The 27703-nt window shown below is 37.5% G+C and overlaps 3 protein-coding genes across 14 annotated transcripts in view; 1 reads left to right on the top strand and 2 right to left on the bottom strand.

Moving 5' to 3' along the window:
* The window catches only part of PRKCZ (protein kinase C zeta), a 66139-nt gene extending 54588 nt beyond the window's left edge, over positions 1 to 11551 (bottom strand). For both annotated transcript variants that reach the window (XM_033007511.2, XM_033007513.2), the window contains exons 1-4: positions 11263 to 11551; positions 10356 to 10559; positions 6797 to 6918; positions 407 to 496 (exon numbers count right to left, since the gene is read on the bottom strand). In XM_033007511.2, the coding sequence (XP_032863402.1) occupies positions 407 to 496; positions 6797 to 6918; positions 10356 to 10426 (283 nt within the window). In that variant the 5' untranslated portion in view covers positions 10427 to 10559; positions 11263 to 11551. The remainder of the gene's footprint in view (positions 1 to 406; positions 497 to 6796; positions 6919 to 10355; positions 10560 to 11262) is intronic.
* An 88-nt stretch (positions 11552 to 11639) lies between these two features.
* The window catches only part of CFAP74 (cilia and flagella associated protein 74), a 90560-nt gene continuing 74496 nt past the window's right edge, over positions 11640 to 27703 (top strand). For 5 of the 6 annotated variants that reach the window (XM_042794307.1, XM_042794303.1, XM_042794304.1 and 2 more), the window contains exons 1-3: positions 11642 to 12038; positions 14172 to 14282; positions 16029 to 16127. The gene's annotated coding sequence lies outside the window, so the exon portion shown is untranslated. Of the gene's footprint in view, positions 12039 to 14171; positions 14283 to 16028; positions 16128 to 27703 lie in introns of all 6 variants that reach the window. The other variant, XM_042794310.1, reaches the window with a different exon arrangement.
* The window catches only part of GABRD (gamma-aminobutyric acid type A receptor subunit delta), a 115023-nt gene continuing 108090 nt past the window's right edge, over positions 20771 to 27703 (bottom strand). For all 6 annotated transcript variants that reach the window (XM_033007741.2, XM_033007740.2, XM_033007743.2 and 3 more), the window contains one exon: positions 20771 to 27527. In XM_033007741.2, the coding sequence (XP_032863632.2) occupies positions 27228 to 27527 (300 nt within the window). In that variant the 3' untranslated portion in view covers positions 20771 to 27227. The remainder of the gene's footprint in view (positions 27528 to 27703) is intronic.

The following is a 27703-nucleotide window of genomic DNA, read 5'->3' as shown; positions in this document are numbered from 1 at the left end:
AAACAAAAACATTAGATTTCTAAGTGAACAGATTCTCAGTAGTATGTTTTCCTTGATTCTTTAATATATTTATATAAAGACAGTTTCTGGAAGTCTTTAAATAATTCTGTGTGAGAAATGACACAATCAGAATTTGGTTCCATACTGGCAAGATGTTATACTTGACTACAGCATTAACAAATAGGTGCAGTTTAGAACACGAAGCCCCCTCAAAGCCTACTGCATAGTTTCAGCTTCGGGCTCCACATCCAAAAGAACAGTTCCTTCTTACAAGACCCAACTCTAAGGCACCAGCTACATAAAGAAGAATGTTATCTGACAGACAAAGAAGTTTCAGTCTCACATTTAAGAAGCTGTTAGGATTATCAACAAATGCACACAGTTTTTTTAACTGTATAATACTTGCCATGAATTATCAGCCCTTCATCTCTGTTTTGACAATACAAACGGAAGGCTTCTTCCAGTTCCATCTGAGAAGAGATGGTACATGGGTCACCTAACAAAAAAGCAATACATAGGCAAATTTATGACCAAAGAATAAAGTGGACAATTTCAATTAGTCAGTAAGAAATGTATCAGCCTCCAGGATCGCTTTTCTTTCAATCATTTGATATTAAGCTGGCATTTTGATCAAAGCCAAAATATATCAACAATTCCTTTTCCCTTCAATTTTATCAAAGCTGAGTAAACAGAAATAAACTGTGTTGGCTTTCAAGAAGACAACAAAATACAAAAGTGAGCAGGTATGTTTCAAGACCTTTAATACACGGCAGAAAAAAAGCAAGATCACTTCCTAGAAACCAAAAAATTTAAGTTTAATTCAAAATTAATCTACCTTTTGTTAAAAGGCCCATTATCTTACTACCTTAATTTCACTGACTGCAGAACCATAACTTGAAAGTTATGAAGGTACACAGACTCTAGTTGAGTCTCTCTTGCTAGACTGACAGAAAAACTGATTAAAAAGTGTAAATATTAAGACACACACAAATGAGTTACGAATGGCATAAAAATGCCAACACTGACGTAGAGACATAATGTAGAATTAATTTCTCCCTAGAAGTCCCTAAAACTTTCAGGGTTTGCTTGTATGTTTCGCAAAAAAATAGGCTCTTTTTTTTTCTTTTAACTTAGAAGAAAAGCAAAACAGAAGGAAAAAAAATCATGAAACCTGCCTAGTGACAAACCACCCTCTTTCAGAAAAAGATATATTAAGTCTCAGCTTCTACTTTTGTCTTCTGTACCCACATTCTGCAGTATCAGATTTAAAAAACAGAGCTTTTAAAAGTTCTTAAAAAGGCAACATGCCAGCCGTAGCTCAAAGCATAAAGAGACTATTAAAATAGGTAAAACAGAAAAACCCACACACCTCAAAACACAAGCTATCATTCAGGATGAAATTCACAAGGAAAATAATAAAATAAATGGAAACACGAATATTACCACATGCTGAGGCCTAGGCTCAAGAACCAAGGCTTATCCACACTTTTACCATTTATCTCTGACATACACAATTAGTTTTGCATTACAAAAATATGCAGGAATGCAAGTATCCAATCAGACATGAGTACCCCAAACCCACTATTAATGGGTAATATTCAGAAAACTAAAAACTACTTGTGGTATAGATAGTAGCCTTTAAACAGTGAAAATAAAGAACTCCATTTCTCTGAAGGAGAGACAGCCCCAAGATAGCTCTTCTCAGGTAACAGAATGGGCTCCAACATGATTTGAAAGTAACCATGTGACACACTGGTGATGTTCCATAAAAAACCCCACTGAAATAATTTTTGGTGCCAGAGAAACAAAACCCTGGAAAAGCTTCTTGGGAGAACTGGAAGCTAAGACAGGACCCATGTATTACGGAGACCTGTATTTCAGAAGATGACCTTTCCCAGGCCTAAATTCTAAGCAGTTTAAGTGAGGCCATTTTTACTTGTTAAACATCTGGATTGGAAAATAATACAGGTATATATCTCTCTGCCAGGCTGAAATACTGCGCTAACAGCCCATGATAATCTCTAAATCAGTGGTCCCCAACCTTTTTTGACAGCACACCCCACCATTAAAATTTTTTGATCACAACCCCCTCCATATGTATATTCAGAAATTATGTATATCATAAAAACATACACAAATATACAAATTTTTAAAGTATGAAATAAATATTAACAAAATACTTTTCTTAACAGCATAAAACATTACCTCTCAACGTACTAAAAACTTAAAATATATTTAAAGAGGGCTGGGTGATTGAACATGCTTCACGACTTGAAAATCTTGGTTTAACATTTTATGATATGACCCAAAGCTCTCATTTTAACGGTGTCTTAACGAAAAAAGTTACCCCAAAGATACACGGATCCAAAGTAAAGAAATGCCTTGTTGGCTGCACTTACTAAATCATAATACCCATTCTTGAATTCCAACCACCATTTATGCAAAGGTTTTGTGGACAGTTAGAAAATTTTCATTGACCCTGATGTGAATTAGCTATTCTTGGTAACTAATCTGAAAGCGTTGCATTTTTAACTAATGGATTCAAAACCCACTGAAACTGTTCAGCAGTTTTTCAGAGATTAGGAAACTCCCATTTCCGCATTTATGTACACCAAGGGAACAACAAAAATATCTCCAAAAAGCCATTTTCAAACCCCTGTCTCCATACAGTATAAGTACCTTTTGAAAAGCAGTTGCTTGCTCAGTCATTGGGATTAAGTGTTTACTTGTTTGAAAGGTAGCATACTACTGACAGCCACTTGTCATCACAGGTAGTGTCCATGCATTTGGAATATTTATCTTTTTATAAAAGAAAAATGCATAACTCATCTATAAGTTGCACAATTCTTTTAAGCACTTTACTGCAAGATAACCAGCCAAACTCTGTGAGGGGTAAGAGAATGAAGCTTTTATACAACTTAAGTATTGTAAACACTGTGCTAATCTGAAGTTCTTGGGTTTATAAAATTAACAACATCGATGACATCCTGTAGCACTCTGCACCCTTATGGCTCCAACTCCTTTGCTGCAGGGGATGAATATCCTGCATGGTGCTCTCTTCAACCTTACTCCAGAAACTTTTTTTTTTTTTTTCAGTCAAAGCAGCCTCTCCATCAGTAGAGACTTACACAGTTCTTCCATAACACATTGTTTTTATTAAAGACTTCTACTGTTAAGTTTGTGTCTTCTCCAATATATCTTTCTCTCCTTCAGTGACTCTCAAAAAACAACATCTCCATGTATCTCATTACAGTACTTGCTAGATTCAGTTACAATAAACTGAGACATGATAGAAACATCTGTACTTTCACCCATTCATACAGCAAACTTCCACACCGCATAGTTTGGTTTTAATATCTGTTTATTCAAACCTTCAGCAATATCTTCTATGCATCTTCCAGCAGTATTTTCTGACAAAGTAATACATTTCAGTTTGTCCTCATTTTGTTTTCTGTATATTATTCCAGCCCTTTTTACCATGACAGAAAGAACAAGTGTTTCCCCAATGGAATGTGGCATTTTGTCTTCTGCTACTAAGAAGCCTCAAACCTGGCTTCTAAGAATTTAACAGGAAGTTTAATGAAGTTTTGTGAAGTACGAAACTGAGTATCACAAGACTTAAAACATCAGTGAAAGAAGAGGTTTATCTTGTTCTGGATAGTTAGTTCTTAAATGTCTTGCTACTCATGATGGCCTCATACTATCTTTATTATCTCAAAACACAACATACACTTAGGGTGAGGTCTATCATTAAAAATATTTGATGTAAATATGTATTTCAAATACTGTTCTCAATTTTGAAACCTTGCCTGACTTCTTGTCAGATCTGATTACATAATCATTGTTTTTACCCCGTAGTGTGGCTGACAGAGTTCATGCTTAGGAGAAACGTCAGCTCCACCATTTTCTTGTTGTCTGCTTGTGCTCACATTATTAGCATTACCTTGTGAAGGTTATTTTCGTTAGAACTAGTTAGTTAATCCATAAATCCACTTAACCAGACACATGTAAACTGCAATACATCACAACACACTGAAAGCGAGCAAATGAGCCAGGGTGTCACTCTCAACCCCTGCAGCTCTGTAAGCACCCACTCCTCCTGCAGCACACCATGCCCACCCTCTGACACCTGACCATAGGATACACGGGCCACTTGATGACACCAGTGTCAATCCACATATTAAAACAAAACAAAGCTTAATTTCTTTTTAAAAAAATATTCTTATTTTTCGAAGAGATGAATTCCAGGGTGCATCTACCCCTCTTGAAGAACACTGGTCTTGATGATCTAAAAATACTTCCGTAATACCACATGAAAGACAAAGGAATTAATTGTACTGCAAATCAACAATCCATATTCCTTATGTATTTATGGAATTTTACTACGAGCAAGTTATTCATAGTTCAAACGTCTTGGATCGTGTCAAAACCAGAGAAATACTAAACAAGCCCAACAGAAAATTCATTTTCTTCAGCTCTTCCATAGGTTTTCTTTATTCATTAAACTATCAGCAATTGCTTGCTGTAAGCTAGTTCAAAGAGAACATCTGTTTGTGCAATCAGTCAAATGAACTTAAACTAGATGTGGCAGTAAGTGGAAACAGTCACTCATACACAGAAATAGGTTAACTCATAAAACCTGTGAGGATTGAGAAAAGCCACAACAGCAGAATGGTTGAAATTTAACAACTTAGAATCAGGAATTAGAAAAAGGGTTGTACAGGTATATATTTAACCAAGACTAGAAGAAAATATTTATTTGAACTAACAAGCAAACTTCATTGTTTTAAGTAAACCTTCAAAAAGCCAAGACATCCAAACCAAGACATAGTTAACAGAAATCAGGTCTTAAAATCTTTCAATCCAAAACTCATGAGGTTTTCTTCTTTCCTACGATAATCTTCCTTTTATTAGAAGTCATGCAGTTCAAATAGCTAAGCATATGCAATGCAATTATTCTCGATGCACTTCTGATCAGGTTACTTTTTATTAGCTTGCCATGAAACTGAGGGTTAAGTAACTGCAATGAGTACAGTTGCCTCTGCCTTTCTTGGTAATCAGAAGATAAAAAGTAAAATTTTAAAATACTTGATACTACTCCTTGGTATCTTAAAAGGACTGGATATTCCTTGACTACAGGCTACCTCCTTCCTCAAACATTATTTTGGAATTTCTTCCATCCACCAAATGACACCATTTGGAGAGCACTATAGGCTATTCAAAAACCCCACATAATTACAAACGTTAGACAAATTAATATAGTATTTTTTCACCTTTCTGCATTCAGTTCTAGGAGTTCTGCTGTAGATCATGGCTTTGGCAAGGTGCCACAGGAAAATAAGCAAGCACCCACCCAGTTAGGTAACTGCATGGTAGCAGTTCTCAACCTGCTAGGTCAAGAGTTGGGCCCGTTATGAGTTAGAGATGCACTACACTCCTGTTAAATCATAAGCAGACACGTACATTCCAAAAGGAAGCAAAAGAAGTAGCCAAGGCACTCAGTGTCAAGTATCCCCATTTCACTACTACTCACAACCACCAGAAGGCTCTAACTTAAGGCTGCAGCGAACTGCCACCTTTTATATCAGAAATAAATATGCCAACCCATCTCACATCCTGATGATACTTCAGAGCCTGTAAGAAGGGTAAAGAAAAAGTCAGTTTCTCTCATAAAACTATTTGGGAGAGTATAATGATTAACTGCTTTACGTCTGAAGAGAATTTAGAACAATGAGATCTGGCAACATCAACCTCTCCTGAAGGGACAGCCTAAGAAATAGACTTTCACAATAAGTCATTTTTACATGATTTTATGACCACGTCATGAAAATAAGTTTTCACTATTTTTCCCACATATGAACCCCTCTCCCATTTCATTTTTCTGGACATGACTGACTTCACATATATTTGGGCAATTTTCCCCACCATAATAGGGAAAAAACTTATTACTGTTAAGTTTTTATTTAATGCATATGATCTTTGAAAAATGGTGCTCTGAAGTATCAAGTCAAGGGGAAAAAAACACCACGACTAATTCAAGTCAGCTTTATTTCATGTTTGATCATTACATTTTATATCAACAGGATATTAACAACAAATTTAGTGGAATGTCCCTTTAAATATAGGCAACATCTACCCTCTAATTCTTGAATAAGTTATGTTAGACCATGAATATTATCAACACTACAATCAGTGACAGTCGTGCAGTTGCCAGAGACAACCACCATAAAATGAGAAAATCAATTATCAATACTGGAATTTTTAGCACCTACCTTGCATAAAATAACAAAATCCTAGAAGAGTTAAAAACAGTCTTCTGATATTACTACTGCACTGCTTCTCAGCAACACACATTCAAGAGATAAAAAACACAAATCAGAAGACACAAATGCCTGTCATTCTGGAAGATGACAGGGTTAAAGACATCAAAAGGTAATCTTGCAGAGAATTTGAAATTGAAAACTTTGTGGGATACAGCATTAGGCCTATGAAAGTCTGAAATTAAAGCAAACTTGCATTCAGCATAAAGTATGTAATAGTAAAATACTCGAGTTCTACAAAGCCTTCACTTCTGCAGAAGTGAATTCAAGTGCTACTACAATCAACCTTGACATTTTGAGGCTCTTTTCTACAAGCTCCCTGATTTGTAAAACAGGGTCACATACCCTGGTATTTAGAAACAAAAAGTAACTCCACAACATGGAACTTGTTTATATGGGTTTTCTTCAGTGCTGCTTCTTTGTACCACAACGAACAATACGCCAAAGAATGCCTAAGTAGTATTTCAGTACAATACCTTCATCATCAATCCACTTGAGAGTAATTGGCTGTTCCTGCTGTAAATTACACATCTCATGTACTTCATCACAAAGTTCATCATAGCTCATTGATGCATCCAAGTTTGTTATCAGGATGTCCCTGCATGAGATGAAAACAAGCTTTTATCAGAAAATATCTGCATTAGCCTGCATATTCCAACAATTCCATCTATGAACTCTAAGCTGCAAAATCATACTTACAGAATCAGCATTCCTCATATAAAATGCTCCCACTAATGTAAATTAGTTGTCAAAAGTCAATAGGATTACATCTTAGCATTTAACTTCTTAAAAATACTTCGGTACGGATGAATTGTGTTAATGATCTATCTTTAATGCATGTTTACTTGGCCAAGCCAAGCTCCCTTATAACTATCAGTGTTTGAAGTGTTGTAAAAAACTAAGTTTTTATACGAATTACATTGTATCCAGGTACTTCCCCCATCAGGGGATAAGCAAAATATCAATTATTGTAAAATCCCTTTAGCATGTAGGTTTTTCGACACATCCACTATGTTGTTAGAGAGAAAGCTCTGATGAGATGAATTTTCAAAAGACAAAAAAGAATTCAGATAAAATCTTACTCCAATTCTGCATCTTGTGCTATATCTTTATAGTGTTTGGAGAACAGGAACCCAATACTGAACTCTGCTAATGTAAACCATACAGCATGCTCAGGCATTTGTGAGAGTAACTCTTCATATAATGAAAGCCTACACAGTACCATCAAAGCAGGACAAATATAAAAAAAAAAAAAAAAAATTCAAAACAAACCCAAAAGACTACGCAACACAAAATCTGAAGATACAAATTAGATTTTCTCCCATTTCCTAAATATTTGTCAAGTGACAGACTCAACAAAATCATGTGATTGAACAAGTGCAGGAAGAAAGAGGAAATGTACTTATGTCATCTCAGTGTTTTCAAAACTTTCTAGAGGATAATTAGGAAAAAGTTTTGTAGTTAATGGCTACAGACATATGTAATTCCTTCCCCTCTGAGTTTAATACAGTAAATATATCAGAAGTTTCCCAACATGGCTCAGGTAATTTTCCTGTTTTCATACTGTGTGACAAATAATTTCAGAAAACATGCTATATTACATATTTTGCCTACTTATGCCTTTCAACCAGAAGCCAAAAGGTACTACACTAAGGATCTTAAATTCTATGACTTACATTAAGTGACATGCACTAATACCTTTGGATTTTGTCTTTGCTGACAAAGATTACAATAAACAATGCTCTAAAACAACAATTTTGAAGAACTGTACTAAATTTCAAATTCAGATTAAAAGCACTGCTACCTTTTCAAGTGTACCTTTAATCTACACTTTCTAAAGTTCTCAAAGAACAGCAACTTAATTCATCATAACAACAACGAAAAAAATATATACACTAACTGTCCACTGGTAAATCCATATTATTTTACAATACTGACAGCTGTCAGGTGATGTTGAGTTTAAGAATATCTCTCTGCCAAAAAAAGTCATCTTTTATACACTTAATAAAGTAAGAGACCAAACCAGTTCTCAAAGTAGTGTGTGAGGTCTGGTGTAATGCCAAGAAACAGCAACGTCAAGAAAGGTCGCTAACAAATGCAGCTCATTACTTAGTGCACTGCCACCACAAGCTACTCATGAAATCAAGCAGCTGTAGGTCTGTGGTAACTCTGGACAATCACGCTTCCACAAGTACCTAAATAATATTCAAAAACTGAATTTATGCGGTAAGACAACACTCTATTATGCACACTACAGATTCCAACTAAAGCTGACATACTCATCAGCTTTAAATTGTTAAAATTATTGTAACAGATGGCACTTCCATTCTACAGGTAAATTAATAAACTTCTTTTTGGGCAAAACACAGCTGAAATACGCAAAGTAGCACTTATTGCAGATGCAAACATTAACGATACTTATTCTAATTATTATTATCTCAATGGTGTCCATGTTCCTTTAAGCTCTACTGTGCTTAATCTTAGTGTCTGTATAGCCACACTAGGTAATCAGGGAACAAATAAATGGAAATTGTACATTGTTTAACACTAAAGAATCCAGCAAGACACTGTTTTGTCAGGTATCTGAAACTGAAGTTACGTATGAGAGATTACAGCAAGAGAACCACTCACACTGATTAAATGTGTCACCATTCAGAACCAAGGTAACATACATCAAATAATACTGCATCACTGCTCTATTTAAATGAAGTGACTTCAAATAATCAGGTATAAAGTAGATAAACTAAGTAACTGAAATAACGAAATGAGAATTACACAAGTTGACTTTCTTTTGCAATCTACTTACGCAGTTACTTGTACTATGCTATGTTAGGAACTCTGTCACACCCAGAAACATGAATACCTAAGATACTAGGACTCCACAGAGATAGACTCAACATTCACAAGTTTTAGAACTTCCTCATACTCAGAATTTTAACTGGAATTTCAAAATTACATATTGTACTACTATTTTATTTTTTTTAGCAGCTACCCGAATGAGCTTGTCCTTAATTCTGAAGTTGTTCCGCATCAATGCTTTCCGGCACTTTGTCAAATTTGTTCAGAAGATGAGCATAGTGCTTTAATGGAGATACTAAGATAGCAAGTTATACAGTCTATAATGCCAAAAATAGTCAGGAGAACTAACTTAGAGAACCAACACTGAGTTTGGAACTCTTTGTTTTGTAAATTGGCATCTTATAGACTTCACAGCTAATGGAAATTACTGAATACGGAGTTGCAGGAGAAACTACAGTAGCAGTTTACTGTAAAACATTACAATAATTACATGTTAATTCTATTAGTGATGCGAGTATTATCACCTCCTCCATTTCTCCACAGACGAGTTCTACAGACAGGCTCCTTTCACTTTCTATAAACACTATGTGCCAGCAAACTACCCCAAATTGTTTACACGAAGTTCTGTTTGTGTTTATAGTGCCTTCTAAGGCAGCTCTCCTGGTGCTGGTTCAGAGAAGCATGCATATCTACATATCTCAGAAGTGCATCACACAAGTATTTAAAGTTTAGATGTTCTTTTCAATTTACGCTGATGTATTACATGATTCAGCGCTGTAGGATAAAAAGCTGGAGCAGAAAATAATTATTTGTAACAGCAAATGTATGGTACAAATCTTTCACTGAGAGTTCATAAAACAGTTTACATGCATCTATTAAGTAACCAAAACCATAGTGCAGATTATTAACAGCAAAACCCAACTGATCTGCATTAACTATTACGAACACATTTCAGAAATTACTCAGCAGCAGTAACAATGAACCACAGCATTTTCTTTCTCACATGGATTTCTTGTCAAGTGAATTTTACTTCAAGTAGCAATCTCTGTATTTTGATAAGACAAGTTTTCCCATGAATTCTCACCACTAAAACCTTATATATGTTTTTACTAAGCAAATTTTCATATGAAAACTTATCATTATTTTATTATCATTAGGTCAGACCATGAAATCCTGCTCAATATGCTTCAAAATTAAGACAGGACACAATATAAAGGAGAGAACATGCTGACTTACCCACTATAGTGTGTTTTTACTCTGATGAAGTCTTTGTTCAAACCAGTTTTTGAGCCCATTCTGCTAGGCATGGTCTGTATTTAGCAGTCTAAACGAAATTATAAATATATAGAAATAAGTTCATTCAGGACAGATAACTCATTTATTTCTGAAGTGCTTCATATGGGAAATATGCGTTTCTCCTCCAGATGATTTTCAACCCAGCTGCATAGAAAGAAAAGCAGAAACAAATAAGTGTACACACACTCTACTAGACAAATGTGTCAAATTTTATAAACAGACAGCTTTACCTAGAACAGCAAGAAATCCAAAAGAAAATATACAAGACTGTTGACCTGCACAAAAATTAAATGCAATCAGTTTAACATACTCCTGCACTGTTTAGTTTTACAAAAGTATCCCAAGCATTTAAGGATGTTTTTTAATATAACATCCAACAGTTTCCTCTTGGCCAAAAATACTCCAAAGAAATAGTTACTTATTCCTCAACACAGCTTCTGGTTCTTTTCTTGCAAGTAGTATTTTAGCTCAAAATAGTTTGAATGCACATGGCAGACTGCTGTCAATTAACGCCAGTTACAGATTTACCCAGGAAAAGCAGAAAAGAAACTCCAAGGGGCAATTTAAGTCACCTTTACAGAAACTAACACCCTGTTTATCCCAAATCACCACCACCTTCCTTATGTACGTATAGGTGCAGTCCCTAACCCCGCAGGCTGGGGAAGCAGGGCCAGAGGTGCCAGGGAGGGACCCCAGAATTCGTCCTCCCGCGGGGCCCCCCTCAGCGCCGGCCGGGGGGGGCGACATCGTCACTCGGGACGAGGTCGCGCCCCGTGACGGGACAGGGAGCGGGGGTGGAGCGGGGTCTCCCCCATCCAACGCCTTCGGGGCCGCCCCTCCCTCCTACCTGCTCCGACCGAGGAAGATCCCACCCCAGAGGCCGGAGCCCCCCCGGGTCCCCCTTCCCTCCTGCTCCGCCGAGCGCGGGGGGGGGGGGGGGCGCTCCCCGAAACGTCCTCCACAGCCGGAAAGTTGCTCAAAGTCCCTCCAGGAAGTTCAGGACGGCAGTTCGGCTCCCTGCCACCCTCCCTGCCGGCGGGTCCCCGGAGGAGGGCGACAGCAACGAACAAAGACAGGAGCGCGACCCCTCTAATCCCCCTCAGCCCCCCGCTCCCGCTCGCTCTAGTAGCAACGGCGCCACCGCGCCGAACATGGCGGACTAAGAAGGTTAGAGCCCCCAGCCAATAGCACACCTCCTACCCTACCTGTCAGCCAATAGCAAGCTCCGACTCACCTGGAGCCAATCCTTAAAAAGGATCCCGCCCACCCGCGACCAATCATGGGTCGAGAACCGTTACCTGTGAGGGGGGGAGTAGGAGCGGTTCAACCAATCCAAAGCTAGCGAGGGGGCGGTAGGGGAACACCTGCATCCAATGGGAGGAGCAAGCGCCGAGCGCGCCGGCTGAGGGGGCAGGTGCGGAGGGCAGGGACGGGCCGCCCCCCCCCTTTGCCCTCAAGGAGCCGCTGCCGTCCTTTGCCAGGGGCTTTCGGCGCTTTGTGGTACCGGCGCAGCGGGTAGAGGCCCCAAGCTTGAGAGGAGAGGAGGGGCAGGCGCGGCCGGTACCGCGCTGTGGGGGCAGCGAGCTGGCGCCTCCACCCTCCTCGGAGCGCGCTGGAGAGGCAGTGAGTCGTCCCGCTCGCCGCCGGCCTGTGGCCTCCCGCTGCGGGCTCGCCCTCGGCGGGAGGGGCGCGGTAGCTTGGGCTCCCCCCGGGCTTCTCGGCGGCGGGGGGTGCGGGGCCGCCTGAGGGCTGGGCCGGGGCGGTGCTGAGGCGAGGGGCGGAGCGGAGCCCGGGGAGTCCCGCGGGGCGAGGGGAGGCGGGGGTTGGGGGGTGTGGGTGGGGGTGTGTATTACCCGTGCTCGCCTGGGGGCGTAACTCTCGCTCGCTTTGCAAAATCAACAACCCACCTCCAAATAATAATAATTAAAAAAACCCACCCCTCCAAAACAAATATCCTGCCGGCACCCCCCCGCCCCCGGGCCAGAGGCCTGGCTGCCGCCCCCGGAGCTGTCAGCGTCGCTGCCTGGGAAAACCCTTCCACAGGAGGGTAATTCCCTAGAAGTGTAAATGTAGCGCTTAACTTGAAGAGGTTTCATTCAAAACTATGAAAGCAGGAAAACCGCGGCCGAAATGATAAAGAGGAAATAAAATAACAAACATAAACAGTAGTACATTTTTGAGTGGCCAGGCCAGAGAGGAGAAGGAAAAACACTGGAATACGCTGTATTGACCATATTGAATTAACCACAATATCACAAGAGCATGTCTGTGAAATGGTTAATGCCCTTAGCTTTGTAAAGTTGGTTTTGTGGGTTTGTTTTTTTTTTTTTTTCCCCTAATAATACTTTGATCTTTTGCTTTCAAACTGTGAACCAGCTGCGATTGAAGCAAAGCCACCTCCTGTATAAAGGAGATGAGGCTTTGCCTGTTCTTCGGATGAAAGCGTGGGATAGTTAACTCAGAGAGTCCTCTAGTGGAAACGCTGTTTATACTGGCCAAACAGCTATTTTCCTTGTATATCTTAAAACGATTTTCTAAGCAAGTAAACTATCCAAGCAAAAGGTTTGCTTTGGCGCTTTTGTTGATCTATTTACATCCACCATTGAGCAACAGTAACCCACTAAATTTAAAAAAATAAATTCAACATAAATAAAACAAAGGTGTCATAACTATTAGATTTTTTTTTTTTTTACTATCTGGAGTTGAGCAGTCATAATCTCTATTTAGCAAATGTAAAAAAAATAAACTGATCCTTAGTTTACTGCTGTCACCTTGTGTACATCTACACAAGTTATTTCTAGACAGCATTTAGCATTTTCACAGTATGTTTATGGGTGTTTGTGGGTGTGTATGTGTTGGTGAGTTTGCATCAGCGTAGCCTTAAGCCTTCTTTTGCGTGTTTCTACAGTCTTCCAAAATACAAATAGATGTTAACACCAGTTTAAGTAGCAGTAAAGTGGCAAATGTATTCCTATCAGTCTAGATATTTTCTCTGACACCAAGGAAATATACCAAATGGTTTCATTTATCAGTCTTTAATCTGAATTATTCGTGTATCATCTGTTAATTTTATTTTAGAGGGAACTGTCAATATGGTTTCAGAATGGGCCCTTAAATCTTCATATGTTCCAAATTTCCTCTGCTTAAAATGGAGAACATTATGTAAGATATGTCTGCAAGCATAATCAAAGCTAGACTTTGATCTCCCTGTCACATCAATTAGATGACATCAGCTCCTTGAGTTGTTGGACTGGGAGATAAAAGGTAGTGCACTTCTTCAGAACTGTGATTCAAGGTTTTGTCTGTTTTATTGTTGTTAGTTTTTCCTAGCACAGCTTACTGAGGACAAAAGATTAGGTATATTTTCAGTGCTTGAAAAAAATCTCAGCAATAATATTTTTACATCTTGCAGAGATCTTTTGTAGTTGATTACTTGGTACTAATGCTGTTACTTTAGAAGTCTTATTTTGAGTTGGCTTGTATTTTTTTATATTACAAGACTGCTTAAACACTTGAATTTCTTAATAGATGCTTCCCACTTCTGGGCAGATGGCATTTTTTGGAGAGGATGTCAGCTTTGCTCTGTATTAGCTAACAAGGTTGTAAATGCTTTGAAAACACAACATATTGTATAATCATTGTTTTTGGAATATTGTTTTTGAAACACAATCAACTTCTGCTGTCCTAGAGATGTAAATCCTGAGTGTATTCCTGAGCTTTTTTTTTTTTTGCTTTGCTTTTCTTTTTTTTTTCCAGATGGCAGGGCATTACACTTTTATCTTCTATTAAACCATCCTCTGCTTAATAAAAAGTTGTAATATTGCTGTCCAGTACACCAAGATTTGAAGAGCTGACAGGCTCCTACAGGTAATTCAATTTGATTTTATTCCAAGTGTAAAATGTGAGTTCTTTTTAAATTATTATTATCTCTTGATACCAGATCTTTTACACTGAAGAACAGACTATGAAGTGAACTGATCTGTTTGAGAAAGAGAAAGCTTAAAAAAAGGTTTTTTCAATATTTCAGTTGTTTTAAAAATAAGTCCTGCCATATCCAGCACAACAAAATGGGAGTTTCCCATTCTTGCATTTCTTTCTTTATATGATGAGCTTTGGCAAATCACAGATCTCTGTAACATGGCCTAAAAGATTTTTTTTTAAGAAGTGGGATAATAGTGATTTCCTTACCAGTATTGTTAATTAAAATCTGTAAGAAAGAAGAATTTCCTCCTGCTGGGAATAGTCATGCTGATTTGCTTTTCTATTTTGTTTGGTTGGTTTTTTCTTTTTATAGTCAGTGTGGCTTATTAGCAACCAGCATCAATAGCAGCCAGTACTTACCAGGAGCTGCTGAAGTCTAATGTATCTTACGGAGGACATACTAAATATACAGAGAGTTCTTAGTGAAATGTGTCGGGATCTGAGATTCTGTGTTACCCGTGTAACCTATGTTATTATCCCATCACCTCATCTACAGTGGAGCTACTGCTGTTTTATACAGATAGGGCCGAGGTGATCATCTGGATTCACACATGGAGTACTACATTTAAACTCAGCATCCAGTTGTGCCACAAATTCCTAGTGGCAGTGGAGAACATTGACTTGCTAAGGAATCCAGTGTTTGTATTTCAACTGCTGCAGCTGATGTTACCTCCTTATTGAATTGTCTTTTTGACTATTTCATTGTGCCACTGTCTCTGACAGTAACTTTGAAGCCTGTATTTATTTAAGTATGTGTATCTGCATATTTCCAGCAGATGGCAAGATATTCCTAGGCAACTGTCTGGGAAACACAGTTGTATATACAGTGCTTATAAGTGCTAGTTCTTTATTTTAATGTTACAGGCTGTTGAGAATTGTTCTTTAAAAATTAGTTTAAAGGGAAAAAAATAATTTGGGGTTAATGGTAGCATAAACCTAAAGTACTACTTCAGGCGTCAGATATTTGTATTAATGTCTATTAATCTCACTCTAGTACAAGGTTTTTCTAGCTGTATCTTCCTTTTTAAAATTCTAAAAAACATTTGCTACTTGATGGGTTTGGAAACTCTTAGACTATGCAGTACTACTATTTTACTGCCTCTAACAGGAATGGAGTAAGCTTCCTTACTTCCTAACTTCTCTTTTTTAAGTTGGTATCTTGAAAGAAACAGGCTGTGGTTGCATAGGAAGACTGTGTTGTAGGAATGTATATTCCTTGCTGTCCTGGGCCATTATTCAGACGATAGTTTGTCCTGCATGCATGAAAAAAATGAAGCACCAAAATACTCCACTGAATCCACAGAATGAAACCAAAATAATTTATTACGGGCTTCACATGAAGAAAGTAGTGTCTTACCTTTTTCAGTGAAAGGATTAATATTCTAAAATCAATCAGAGCATTTTTTCTACATGCATCTCTCAAAAGAATCAACTAATTGTCAAATAAAATTTTACACAGTACAGCCAGGAGGAAAATATAGTATTTCTGGATTTAAATGTTATCTGTCCTGGTGAAGACCATAAAAATAATTTGATATCACAGGTGTAGTACTTGTAACTAGTATTTTGGCACAAAAACTTACAAAACCGGGAGAAAAAACCCTAAAAATATACAATTTTTTTATTTTTTAGGTTAGGGGGAACCATTTTCACTTCAAGCTGAACTTCAGCATAACCAAGAGACAGAAACAAATTTCATCTTGTCATCTTCATTCATCCTGCTTAAAATCTGTAAGTAATGCATGTTTCTGGAAGGTAGCTACTACACCTGAAACTGATTGTGTGTATTTTAACTCTTGTACCTATTGTTTCCACTGTGCATTTGCCTCTTTCAGATCTACTGATAGATGTATTTGTCTAATGGAAAAGCATTTTAACTTTTCCAAATAGCTCCAAACTCCCTTTGCAAATAACCTCAGCAGTTCTTTTTTCACATTTTGATGTACAGATCTGTTTGAGTGCTTGTGCTTTATATTAACCTATTGTTATTCTGCCAGCGACAGCTGCTGCAGAAAGAAAAAGGAGTATCCTAATGCTTACCCATTCATACTCTGTGCTTCCACTTGTACAAGTTGGTATTGTAAAGATAAGTGCAGATCCAAAAAAAAGTGAGTCTGTGAATCCAGGCTACAAACAGAGGGAGAGAGATTGAAAGATGGTGCTGGGTGGTTTGATTGCATAAAAGAAAGCTTAGCCAATTTATAGCCATTAAAAAGTATCTTTTTGCTTAGTAGAATGCAGTAGGCCATGTTTTATATTTCAGCATATGAAGTTCATGCAGTTGGGTTAGTAAGCAAATATGGTGGCTTATTCTTGTGAACAGTACTTTTGGTTAAAAGAAGGTGAAGTCAGAAGTGGGGCAACTCTTTAGTTAGGAAGCACTTAGGCAACATCAGCATTGGGATATTTGCCATAATAAAACATTCCTTTAATGGAGAAGAGGTTATAAAATCAGATGAAGAATGGTCTGAAACAAGATATAACATAAAAATAATTGGGAATCATCACGGAAAAGATTTATTGACAAGCAAGGTTTATTTTTTCTGTAGCTCAAACCATTAAATTGTCTTTGACTGATACTCTTTAATCCCAAAGTTTGAGGAACCAAAGGATCCTGACTGAAAGGGATGCTCACACTCACGGAGGAACTGTTATGGCAATACAAGAGAATTTTTCAAGGAAACTTAATGATGCATGTAAAAATTTGCTAGATAGTTTCAAGTTTGCCAATGTACCATCAAATAATCCGTGTTTGACTAAAACAGGCTCACTCACAGATTGCTTATTGTTTTGTGATTTTCATGTTGAAGTGCTTTGTCTTCACCTTTAAGACTTAATTATGCATTAGTTTAGAATGTCTGGTAACTGTTCTCATGTGTCCCAGATCCTAAAGGGAAGAAGCTCTGCTCTTTTAACCCAGTGAGTTAAACTACTGAGTTCAATGTTTAACGTGCTATTGCTTAGTGCTCATTCCAGGAGTAGGAGAATTGCAGATTACTGAGAGAAACTCCATGTCTGCTAGTTAAGATGTGAGTGGGAGGCAAAGGCACTGCTGGACTGAAAGCAGAATGTGAATTATCAGTTGCAACTAGGAGGCTCTTAGCTTACCATCACTGCCAGTTGATCCATCTCTCCAGAGCGCTATCTCTGGTTGACAAAAGGCTTTCATTTGAAATAAATATATCTCTTTAGAAACAAAGATCAAAGGATACATATTTGTTATGGTTCGGGTTATTTCACAGGTGAGGAATTCAGCAGAGAGGAAGACTCTGCCCTTGTAGTTTGGGAGCTATTGTTGCTATATTGATGCTTACATCTCCCATTTCCACTAGTGTAAGAAACAGGGAGGAAAAGCTCTCTGTTTTAATTTTGGTAGTTCAATGAACACATAAAGTTCAGTAATTAATTAGCAAGTGGCTCAGCTAGGACCTTCATTGCTTAAAAGACTAAAACTATTGGGAATGTTCCTACAACTGAAGGTGGTTGAAGAATCATTGCACTTTATGGGCTCCTCACAGAATAGATTATATACAATTATTCTTTCAAATTTAGACAGATATAGAGTTGTAACTTTTTAAACTTGATGACTGGGTGGCAGGACTTGTAGTTTTTTCTTTGCTGAAATTACTTTTATTTTTTTCACTGCTCTATCCACAGAGTACTTACATGGTTTCTGACAAGGTTGACCAAAGAAAATCCTTCTCTTTTTCTCCCTCCTAAATGTTTCAATTGAGACATCATTATGACAACTAGTTCTTAAAGACAATTGTCAAAAAAAGGGTCAATTGGTACTAGTTTTACCTCAGTAGAAGGAGAAGACAGGTATCCTGTTATTACTTGAATTAGTGATTTAAGATTTTCAGCTATATTAGGACCTGTCAACTTCCCAAGGTTTTAAAGCTTTAGTAGGAATTAGAGTGCTGATATGAGACTATGAGCTAAACGACAGACGAATGGAGAGAGACAGCTACTGTCTTCAAGTATTTGTGAAATGTGAGTATTCTGTGTCACTCTAGAATGAAAATGCATCCCCATAGAACATCTTCTTTAGCAGATCAAACCAGCAGCAAGTGCACACATGCAGGCTGCTCTTCAGCTGACTTTTTTCTTGTCCAGCAAGAGACAAGCTACTATTTCGTTTGAAATCAATAGCAGTGAAATCATTGAATCCAGTGGGAATGAATTTGGGCCAAATGCCACTAAGTTTGGATAAAAATCATAAGGCAAAGCATTAATGTATTTGAATATAAACCGGGGTAAAGCATATATCCTACATAACATCAGAAATCACCATGGTAATGTTTTGCAGATTTTCTTGCTGAATTGAATATTAGTGTTTTTCTAGCCCATGTTAAAATAGCCAAAATGAATAATGTTTCAAGACTATTTTAAGTCAACACCTCCTTTACTTGTCTTTCTTATATAAGACAGAAGCACCCAGAAGCTAACTCACTTTTGTTGACACCACATTAGCCAGGAAGATAAAGAATTCTATTGGTAATCTGAGCTACATATGTTTATAAAGCCAAACTTCTATGCTTCTGTATTTATTTTTTCAGGATATTTAAAAAACCTATATGTGTAGAAACACAATTTTTGCCCGCTTTCCTCTTGTACGTGTTCACCAGCACATAATATGCTGTAAATTGTAGGGGCTTCTTTCTTCTTGCTGCATAACCTGGTCCTAATCCTTTAGAAAGCAACGATCCCTTTTCTGAAAGGTAACAGTGAAAGAAACTGTGGAAGAAAGAAAATGGATACTTCTACCACAGGAGACATGCAATTGTCATTTCAGAGGATGGAAGAAAATGGTGAAAATGTTAAACAAAGAAGACTTAACCCTGAGTATCAAGTTTTCGCCTTGGTTTCTCAAGAAGACTCTTTTGATTGCTTTCCCTGGACCAGACTTAATTGTGCTGTCCTAAATTCTCATTACTGTTCCAGCCAGTGTTCAGCTGGATCGAGAGACAGGCGTTCTTAGTTCAAAATATTCCAAATCCAAGAAGTGCCTTCAGTAAGCATGCATAGAAACACCACTGTAGGCAATCTGAAAATTATCACTGACATATTAAATGTTTCTTCTTTATGAAGTACAGGTTCAGTTTTAAAATACTATATGCACTATAGTTTAGAAACAGTATCTAGACTCCTCCTGTCTTTCATATATATACCCATATGAGCTAGTATATATAAAAGTTGCACACACAACTTAGAAAGATGAGGGTAAGATAATCTTAAATATATCTATAATTATGTGGTAAGTTTAAGACATACAGAAATAGATCCTTGGTGTTTGTCTGACTCTGAAAGAAATGGAGCAACAAAGGAAGAAGAGTGTGGATGGACTATTCCACCAGATGTTTTACAGATTACTCTGTATTTCATCACTCACTATTTAATCTTAAAACTGTAGTTATTGTAATACTGAAATAGCTCAATAGCCTATATATTACTTTGCTACTTCTAGCTATGCCTGTTCCACATACCTACCCCCTAAAGCTCGCCAGTTATTATTATGTAAAGAAAAATGTCTTCATTACCCCATCTGGTAACCCAGTGCATGAAAATTGAGAGCTCTGTGATATTTGTGCTAGCGAATATAATTCTCAATGCTGCTCTTGTTCAGATTACTTACCCAATAAGCAACTGATGTGGACCTGTATTTGTTAGTAATTTATGCTACTTAATGACTATGGTAGAGGTATTTGGGCCAAACTTCTGATCTTCTGAAGAGTCTGTTTAAGAATATGGAGAATTTGAGGAATGCCTTAAACTATCTTTTTCTCTCTGTTTCATATATGGGGTTAACAGTGTGTGGTGCAAGAGAATGAAACGGGAGAAAGTGTGTTTGTGTGGGAGTGTCCTGGTTAACATATGAAATGATCACAGGCCTGAGTTTCTTGCCTTTTATGTAATATTCATTGGAAGATACTAAGGTTTGTAAACTGAGACTTCTAGTCTCACTGTTACTCACACCTGTGTTATGAGATTGTATTAGCTTTGCCTAGTATGTTCTAGTGCCAAGGAGAAAGAAAATGTCCTCTGTTTTCCCAAGTGTGAAATACTTTTCAAGTGGAAAAAAGGGAAAGATAGCCATGTATCAAGTGGAATAGAAGTATTGCACAGGTTAAAGGGATACATTTCCAGAGGTTGGATTCCTTTCACAGCTGTTAAATTTCCAAAGCTACTCTGGATTCAACTCTATCTGACCACCCTGCTACAGTCTCCTTACTTACACACCAGGGATATGCAATTTATTTCTGCTACTCCTTTGCCAGTTGAGTTTTTAAAGTTATTGGGCTAGGTATTCTCTCTCAAACATATCTTTAAAATCCCAGTAAGCTAAGAACTGTAATATTACTTGGGACCTTTTGTAATAAATAATTTTATTATGTATTATTAGTTACATGGTAGGAGCCTGATCCCGTTGGCGCTTTAAGTGCCAGGTTTTCCACTGAAGTTGTTATGGATCCTGTGAACATGAACGTTGGAGCTTGAGTCTCTGGTCCTGAAAGACTGGTTTTCCTTACCTTTATTTATTACATCAAGCGGTTAAAAAAAAAAAACACAATCCCAACCCAGCCCCCCATCTATTTGCAATAAAGTAAACTGAGCCAACAAATTAAGGAATGTAAATGTAGAGTTAGATTTCTGTTCAGTAAAGTACTGCATCCTAATGCAAAGGAGGCACAGAAGACCATTTTTTGTTTATTGAAGTTTCCAAGGAGCACAAACTGTATGAGGAATCCTTTACCTTAACCACAATCTAATTGTTCTCTATAGGTTCATGTTGTATGGTCACTACAGGAATGTAAAAACTATTTAAAAGCAATCAGGAGGAAATAAAGAATGCACAGTCAGTTTACATCCCCTGTCCCTTAATGCATCTGTAGGACACTATCAGAAATCCTCCTATTGTCAGGTGAAATTTGGACTAGTAGTAGGGTTAATTATTGTTGAACAACTTAGTTTCATGGCCTGAAAACTATTTGCTACCTATTTCAAATATTCTTTACCTTTCTGAGCACCTTTCTCCTTACTATCTTAAAGTATTCCAATTAAGCATCTAAACAGTTCTCAAAAGCTAGGTTAAAATGTTTTTAGTAAATCCCCTCATGAAAATTTCACAGGCTTTGTCTACACAAGGAAGTTCTACCATTAGTTTTTTCTTTTCTGTGTGAACTGAAATGACAGTACTGACAAAAGGAGCTTATGAAACTGATTTGGTTAAATCAGTGCAACTTTTTGTGTAGCTGAGACCTAAAAGTATAAACACACTTTCCTTTGGTTTGTAATTCTCTGTCTTTGGTCCACTTGAGAACACAAAGAACAGCGCTTATAAGTGCTGAGCATTATTAAGTAAAAGATGCACATACTCAGCAGCTCCATGATGCACCTTAGAGCAAAAGGTGGAGATGAGACACTGGGCTAGAGGGATCTTTCGTTCTGTGGAATTAGTCCTATGTATTGGTTGGTCCTAAATCTAGAGTGATCTAGAGTGAATCTAGAGGTTTCAGATACCTTAGAAAAGAGGGGTATTTGATTTTCTTTTTTTGGACCAATCCTTTTGTGGAACAGTGAACTCCCAATAGTATCGGATTAGTTCTGTTGGTGCTGTATTTTCTGACAGCCTGGGCTTCCCTGTCTTTTCATATTCATTTCTACTCTGCAAGACTTAGTAAAAGGAATAGTTGTGACATAAAGCTGGTATAAGGAGAGAACATATCCCTAATAAATTATGTAACGATGGACTTAGATCCTCAAACTTATTTAAGTCACAAGCTATAAAGGCAGAAAGAGACACTGCCTTTCTAATTTCAGATACCAAATCCATCCAAATAGACATGTTCATTGCCAAATTTTTATTCAGTTTTCATGAAGAAGAAATAGCTGTATGTGTTTGTAACATATATTGCACGCAGTATTGTCATAACATCAAACAAGCTTTCAACCGTTGCACGTGTTTCAAGCTGCTGTAATAAAGAGGGCATGAGGGAGTTGCTTCAGATTGTTTTTTAAATTAAAATATTCTCAGAAGCTTTCAACAAGCATTTTGCTATCTATTCTGCTCCATAGACAAATATGCAGGGGTGCTGTTTTCCTTGTAATGTGAAGTGCTTTCTTAAGTTAATGATTCTGAGTATTTAAAATCAGAGCAATCGTTTTAAGTGTTTTGTTGTACCAACAGTGGAAGCCTCATTGAGTTAAATTGGTTTCGCTACATTACCTATTGGATTAGCAAACTGGTTAAGAACTGATGTGAGAGCTTTTACTTTAACTTGGATAAATGTTTTCATTTTTACCCAGAATCAGGACAGACACTGCTGTATATTAACCTCTTAATAATGCTGTCACTGCCAGCATTACTTTCAAACAAATCATGCCGTATCTTTTTCTTCATCTTGTGCTTTCTGATTCTTTTGAACCTCTTGAGGCAGCAACAGCTACTTTTTAACATAAATACAGTAGTCTGCATAAGTGCCCCACAGAAAGCACTCATGAATACAGAATGGTACTTCCTCTTCTGTTGTCAAGGCCAAAATAGAGTTTTACAAGCCCCTGGGCACGGAATAGGCAGGATTTCATTATGGGGTGAAATCTCTGAGGTTATTTTGATTTTCCTTCTAATGCATTTTATCTTCAATAGTTGGAATGTCTATTTTGTCCATTTATAGAAGCTCCGATTTCTGTGTATCTACATTTTATTAACACTTCACATTTAGAATGATTACATTAACACATATCCCACTCTTTTTCTCACAGACATGCCAGTCCATAGAGCAGTGCTCTAAATTGCTGAAAGGAACACAAATGCTTTCAGGTACAGCACAGAAATAGTGCCTTCTGATCTGTCACATACTTCCCCCCCTCCTTGACGCTAGTTCAATGTATCCAAAGTCAGTATTCAACTGACATAAAATTTAGTTTATTTCTGTTTATTAAGGGCATCATGAAATTACAGTTGCATAGGGCATTGTCTTTAGATGTTAATACATCTAAAGTACTAATGTCAGATTATTTTTGAGTATGATGGTTTTAAATTTAAAAAGAAAGTAAAGCACATGCAAAAGTACAGAAGATTTAAATTTATGCAAGACTCCAATCATTACACCATACTCCTGCACTGAAGTTTCTCCTTAAAAGAGTTTGAATGGCATCTGACTTTTCCATTTCTGGCTCTGGAAACAGATTTGAGAAAATCCCACTCTTCACGATGGAGGTGTTTTGCCTTGTGCTACTCCTGCGAGCGCAGCAGCAGTAGCTGAAACACCTGTTCTGCCGCTGAGTCACCTTGTGCCTGGGATGGGCACAACTGCCATATGTATGCTCACAGTGCACATTTCTGACTGCCTGCAGTGTTTTGAAATTATTTTTTTTTTAACTTTATTTATGCTTCTGTCTACAACACTGTGATAGTCTAGCATTCTGGCTTTGTTTCCTCATGGGTTTTTTTGAGGAAAAGCTTGCTGCCACGTTTTACTTTGATCAGTCACAAATGATCTGTGCACCTTGAAAATCTGCAGTCAAACTACAGAAAAAACTAATTGAATAAATCTCTGAAGAAGTCAGCAGGGCATGCAGCCAATGACTGACTCCCAGATGGAGAAGCAACTAATTTTGTCCAATAACCCCATGTGATTACTCAGTTGGCTTCAGTGTAAAGTTATGTCAGGTGCACAATTACAAACTATTACTCCTGAAGTAATTAGATTAGACATTACCTTTATAATATCTGCAGCCACCATCTTGCTAATTACTCTAAACAACCAGCCACTGCACATTAGAGGGACTAGGTCAATGCTTTGTTCTCTGTTCTTTAATAACTTTAATTCCCAAAACATGAATTATTTTCTTATGATTTACACTCTACAGGAACTTGCTGCGAATATTTCTTCAATTGAATTTAGTCAATAATTTCACTTAGTAGTAGATACTGAATCTGACAGGCAATGTAATAAATAGCTAGAGAAACCAGCAGGATACAAAGAGGTTAGATTCTGCTTTCACAGCAGTAGTTAATCTACTGATTTTAAACCAAAGATTATTTCTGATTTACTGAAGTGTAACAGAGAAGAATAAGGCACTATGGCCTTTCTAAAGGATGTAGTATTGTTGTGGTGATACTGTTCCAAGTGCTGAGCAGAGTATTTCAGACTTGCCTACCATCTTCCCTTGCCTATGAGGTGCATCATCCAAGAGTTATATTTAAATTTCTAATGCTTCTGAAGCCAGATAAGAATTAGATCAGGGGTAAATTGAAAACGGTCTGTTTTAAGCTGAAAGGAGAGGTAGAAGCGGGGCTTAAGATATGTCAAGGACCTGACCCAGGATCATGATTAAAACAACAATTTAGGATGGAAAAGGTAGAGTCATGCTTCTGCTGTTTTTATTCCACTCTGCACTTAATCATTATATAAAACAGTAAGATCAATTCAGAAGAGAATAGGAACGTTTGAACTTCCTTGGGGAGAAAGTGATTACGACCAAAAACAAGCTTAGAAAAAAAAAAAAAGGTGTATTTCTGTAATGTAGCATATCATCAACATCAGGAACAAACACCAAGAAAAATAAAATAGGAGAACCGGGAGGAAAAAAGACACCCCTGACTACCTGCATATATTGAAGGAGATGCAGAATTTCATTAGCTTTCTGGATAAGGTGAAGGTTGAGTGATACTTTGCTTTAATTCAGTACTTGAGTGTCTCAGAAGCTATGGTAAATAGCACTACATAAGTACTAGTTGGATGCACTTACCTAGTTGGAGGGTAAGTTTCTGTCTCTCCTGAAGGGTTTTTCTTCTGTAAAACTTAAAGATATAGGAAATAAATCAGCATCGTTATATCAGTTTTGCAGATGATGAAGTGATATGACTTAACTACGCTTCCCCAGCAAGTCAGTGGCAAGATCTTGGAGCAGAATCCAGGTGTCTCAGTCTAGCGCTAGACTGGTGAGACTGTGGAACAATCATAGCTTGATGTCAGTTTGTGCTTTCCAGCACTCTGTTGGCAGATAGGTTTTCCATTATAACAGAAACTAAAGATTGAGGTGAACCTAAGCCTGACTTTTGATGGGAGCATATTTTCTATTATAGCTCAGCTCAGGATCATTATTTTTTCTTCAAAGCATTCTCTTACTTCAGTGATACTGAACAAATCTTATTTCACATTGTAAATCTGTGTTAAAACGCTCTGTCTTTCAGTGCTGGTTCTATGAAATCAAACCATATGTCACAGATAAGGCAGGAGGAATGTGCGCACACTCCCCTGTGATCAAATGCTTGTTTCATCCTTATTGCAATCACAACTATTAATCAGCAGCCAGTATGTTCAAGATCCCCATCTTCAAAGCTCAGTGCAGCTCTTCCTCTTACCTACATCTTTTGACTTATCTCACACCTCCCCATGCTTACTTCCATCACAGCTTTCAGCCACTTGCTTTGCTTCCTTCTTTCTCTCCCTCTCACATTCCACATTTACTTTTGTGTTAGCCTCTATATTTAAAACAATCTCTCAATTTCAAGGTAACTAAATGCACAAAAAAAAAAATGTCCGTTTTGAAGTATCTTACATTGCTTTCCTACACCAACAGTATTTCAGTTGTTTCAATCCATATCCCAATACATTTACTGTGGTGATTTTTTAGAGATTGTGAAACTTGTGTTTGTTGTGAATACCGTGTTCATTTGCTGAGTTCACTGGAATTATTTGCAGAACAAAGTGTTATTTTGCATGAGTTGGGTGAGAGGATCTAGTCCTGACTTAAAGAGTGTGTATGACTACTCACAAATTTCATATTCAAAGAATGGAAGAGGCCCAACATAATAGGTCAACCTCTGAATGAAAATGGCAAAAATATCCAAAGCAGCTGAGTAACTTAAAGCCAGTTATGACATTTTTTTACTTTACTCAGCTATTTAGGGACAGATGCAAAAAGGGTATTTGCAGAGGCACACGTGGTAGACTCTCACTGAAAATTAACAGAATGAATTCTAAAGTCCTTCCTGAAAAAGGAGTCAGAGTTCCTTAATTATCAAGCACCTTTAAAATTTTTCCCAATCCAATGTAGGAAGCCTGAGCTTTTTCTTTTATCTATTTTTGGGCCTAGTAAACTAATAAACATTATTGTGTTTAAGTGTTTAAACTTTCACTAGCTTAGATCTGAAATTTAATACAGTCATTATTAACAATCCAGTAGAATTTTATGTAGTGTATTTTATTTCATGCTGTGACTAAGAGTATTGAAATATTTTCAATACTTTATCCGATAAAGACAAATAATAATTTAAGAAAAAGCCTCCACTCCCCTCTATTCCCTTTTACTTTGTTCATGAGATTCTTATGATTAAAAACTCCAACTTTACCACTACTGTTAAACCTAGACCATCCCACAGAAGGCCAGATGCAGAAAATCACTATGTGTAGAATTGAGGAATTAGCTCTTCCATTACAAAAAAGGAAATGATCTGAGTGTGAAAAGCCAAATCTTCATTACTGCTCAACCCTTAAAGTGGAGGAAAACCATGGTAATTTAAGATTTAAACTTTTGCTGCAAATATGTACATATGAAAAACTGTCTCATGGTAATACAGGAAATAAGGAGCTGGGCTTGTTTGGCAGAGTACAGTTATTACTGTGTCAAATCAGATCAGTAATAAATTGCTGCTTTTGGTAGGAATTGATAGCAGAACCTCCTTGATTTTAGAAGTGTCTCGAGCTCATTGGAAAATATTTTGAGAAGAGATGGATCGATACAGTTTCAGCAAGGGCTTTTTAGTCTGTAGGTACTGTTCAATTTGTAGCTCTTCACGTGATTTTTTTTAATTTTTTTTTTTTACATTGTGTATGCAACCCAGTATATAACATTGACTGCTGCAAAGGCTGCTGGGAACACGGCTCTGGCATATATATCAATGGTATCAGCATCAATGGGCTTAAAGAGGGACTTCAGGCCACTCTTTTTATCCAGTTTCATTATATGCCGCTGTTTTGTCTCTCCAGTTTCTATTTCTATTGTGCCATATGATCCAGGCAGGCTTCTGGGAATTCGGTGCTGCCTATTGGAAATTGCCAGTTCCTGGTTCACACCAGCTATGGAAAGGGAAAACAGAACAATGGCATTCTTCACGTTTATCTGCAAAAGAAAGAGGAGAACCTATAATAGCAATTTACAGGGCAAAGGCTTCATCCAAGCTAGCCATGACACTGACACAGTGAAGTACCTGTGAGATCCATAAGTGCTGAGAGGTATTTATCACTTGCTTTGGCAGAAAGACTGCTGAAAGACTGTGCCACCATGTCTAAATTCTG

This window comes from Tyto alba, unplaced genomic scaffold (genome assembly GCF_018691265.1).
Source record: "Tyto alba isolate M040663 unplaced genomic scaffold, T.alba_DEE_v4.0 Super-Scaffold_20000042, whole genome shotgun sequence".
In the NCBI taxonomy this organism is placed as follows: domain Eukaryota; kingdom Metazoa; phylum Chordata; class Aves; order Strigiformes; family Tytonidae; genus Tyto; species Tyto alba.
Note: the sequence above shows the minus strand (reverse complement) of the source record. Positions and strands in the feature narration are given on the sequence as shown.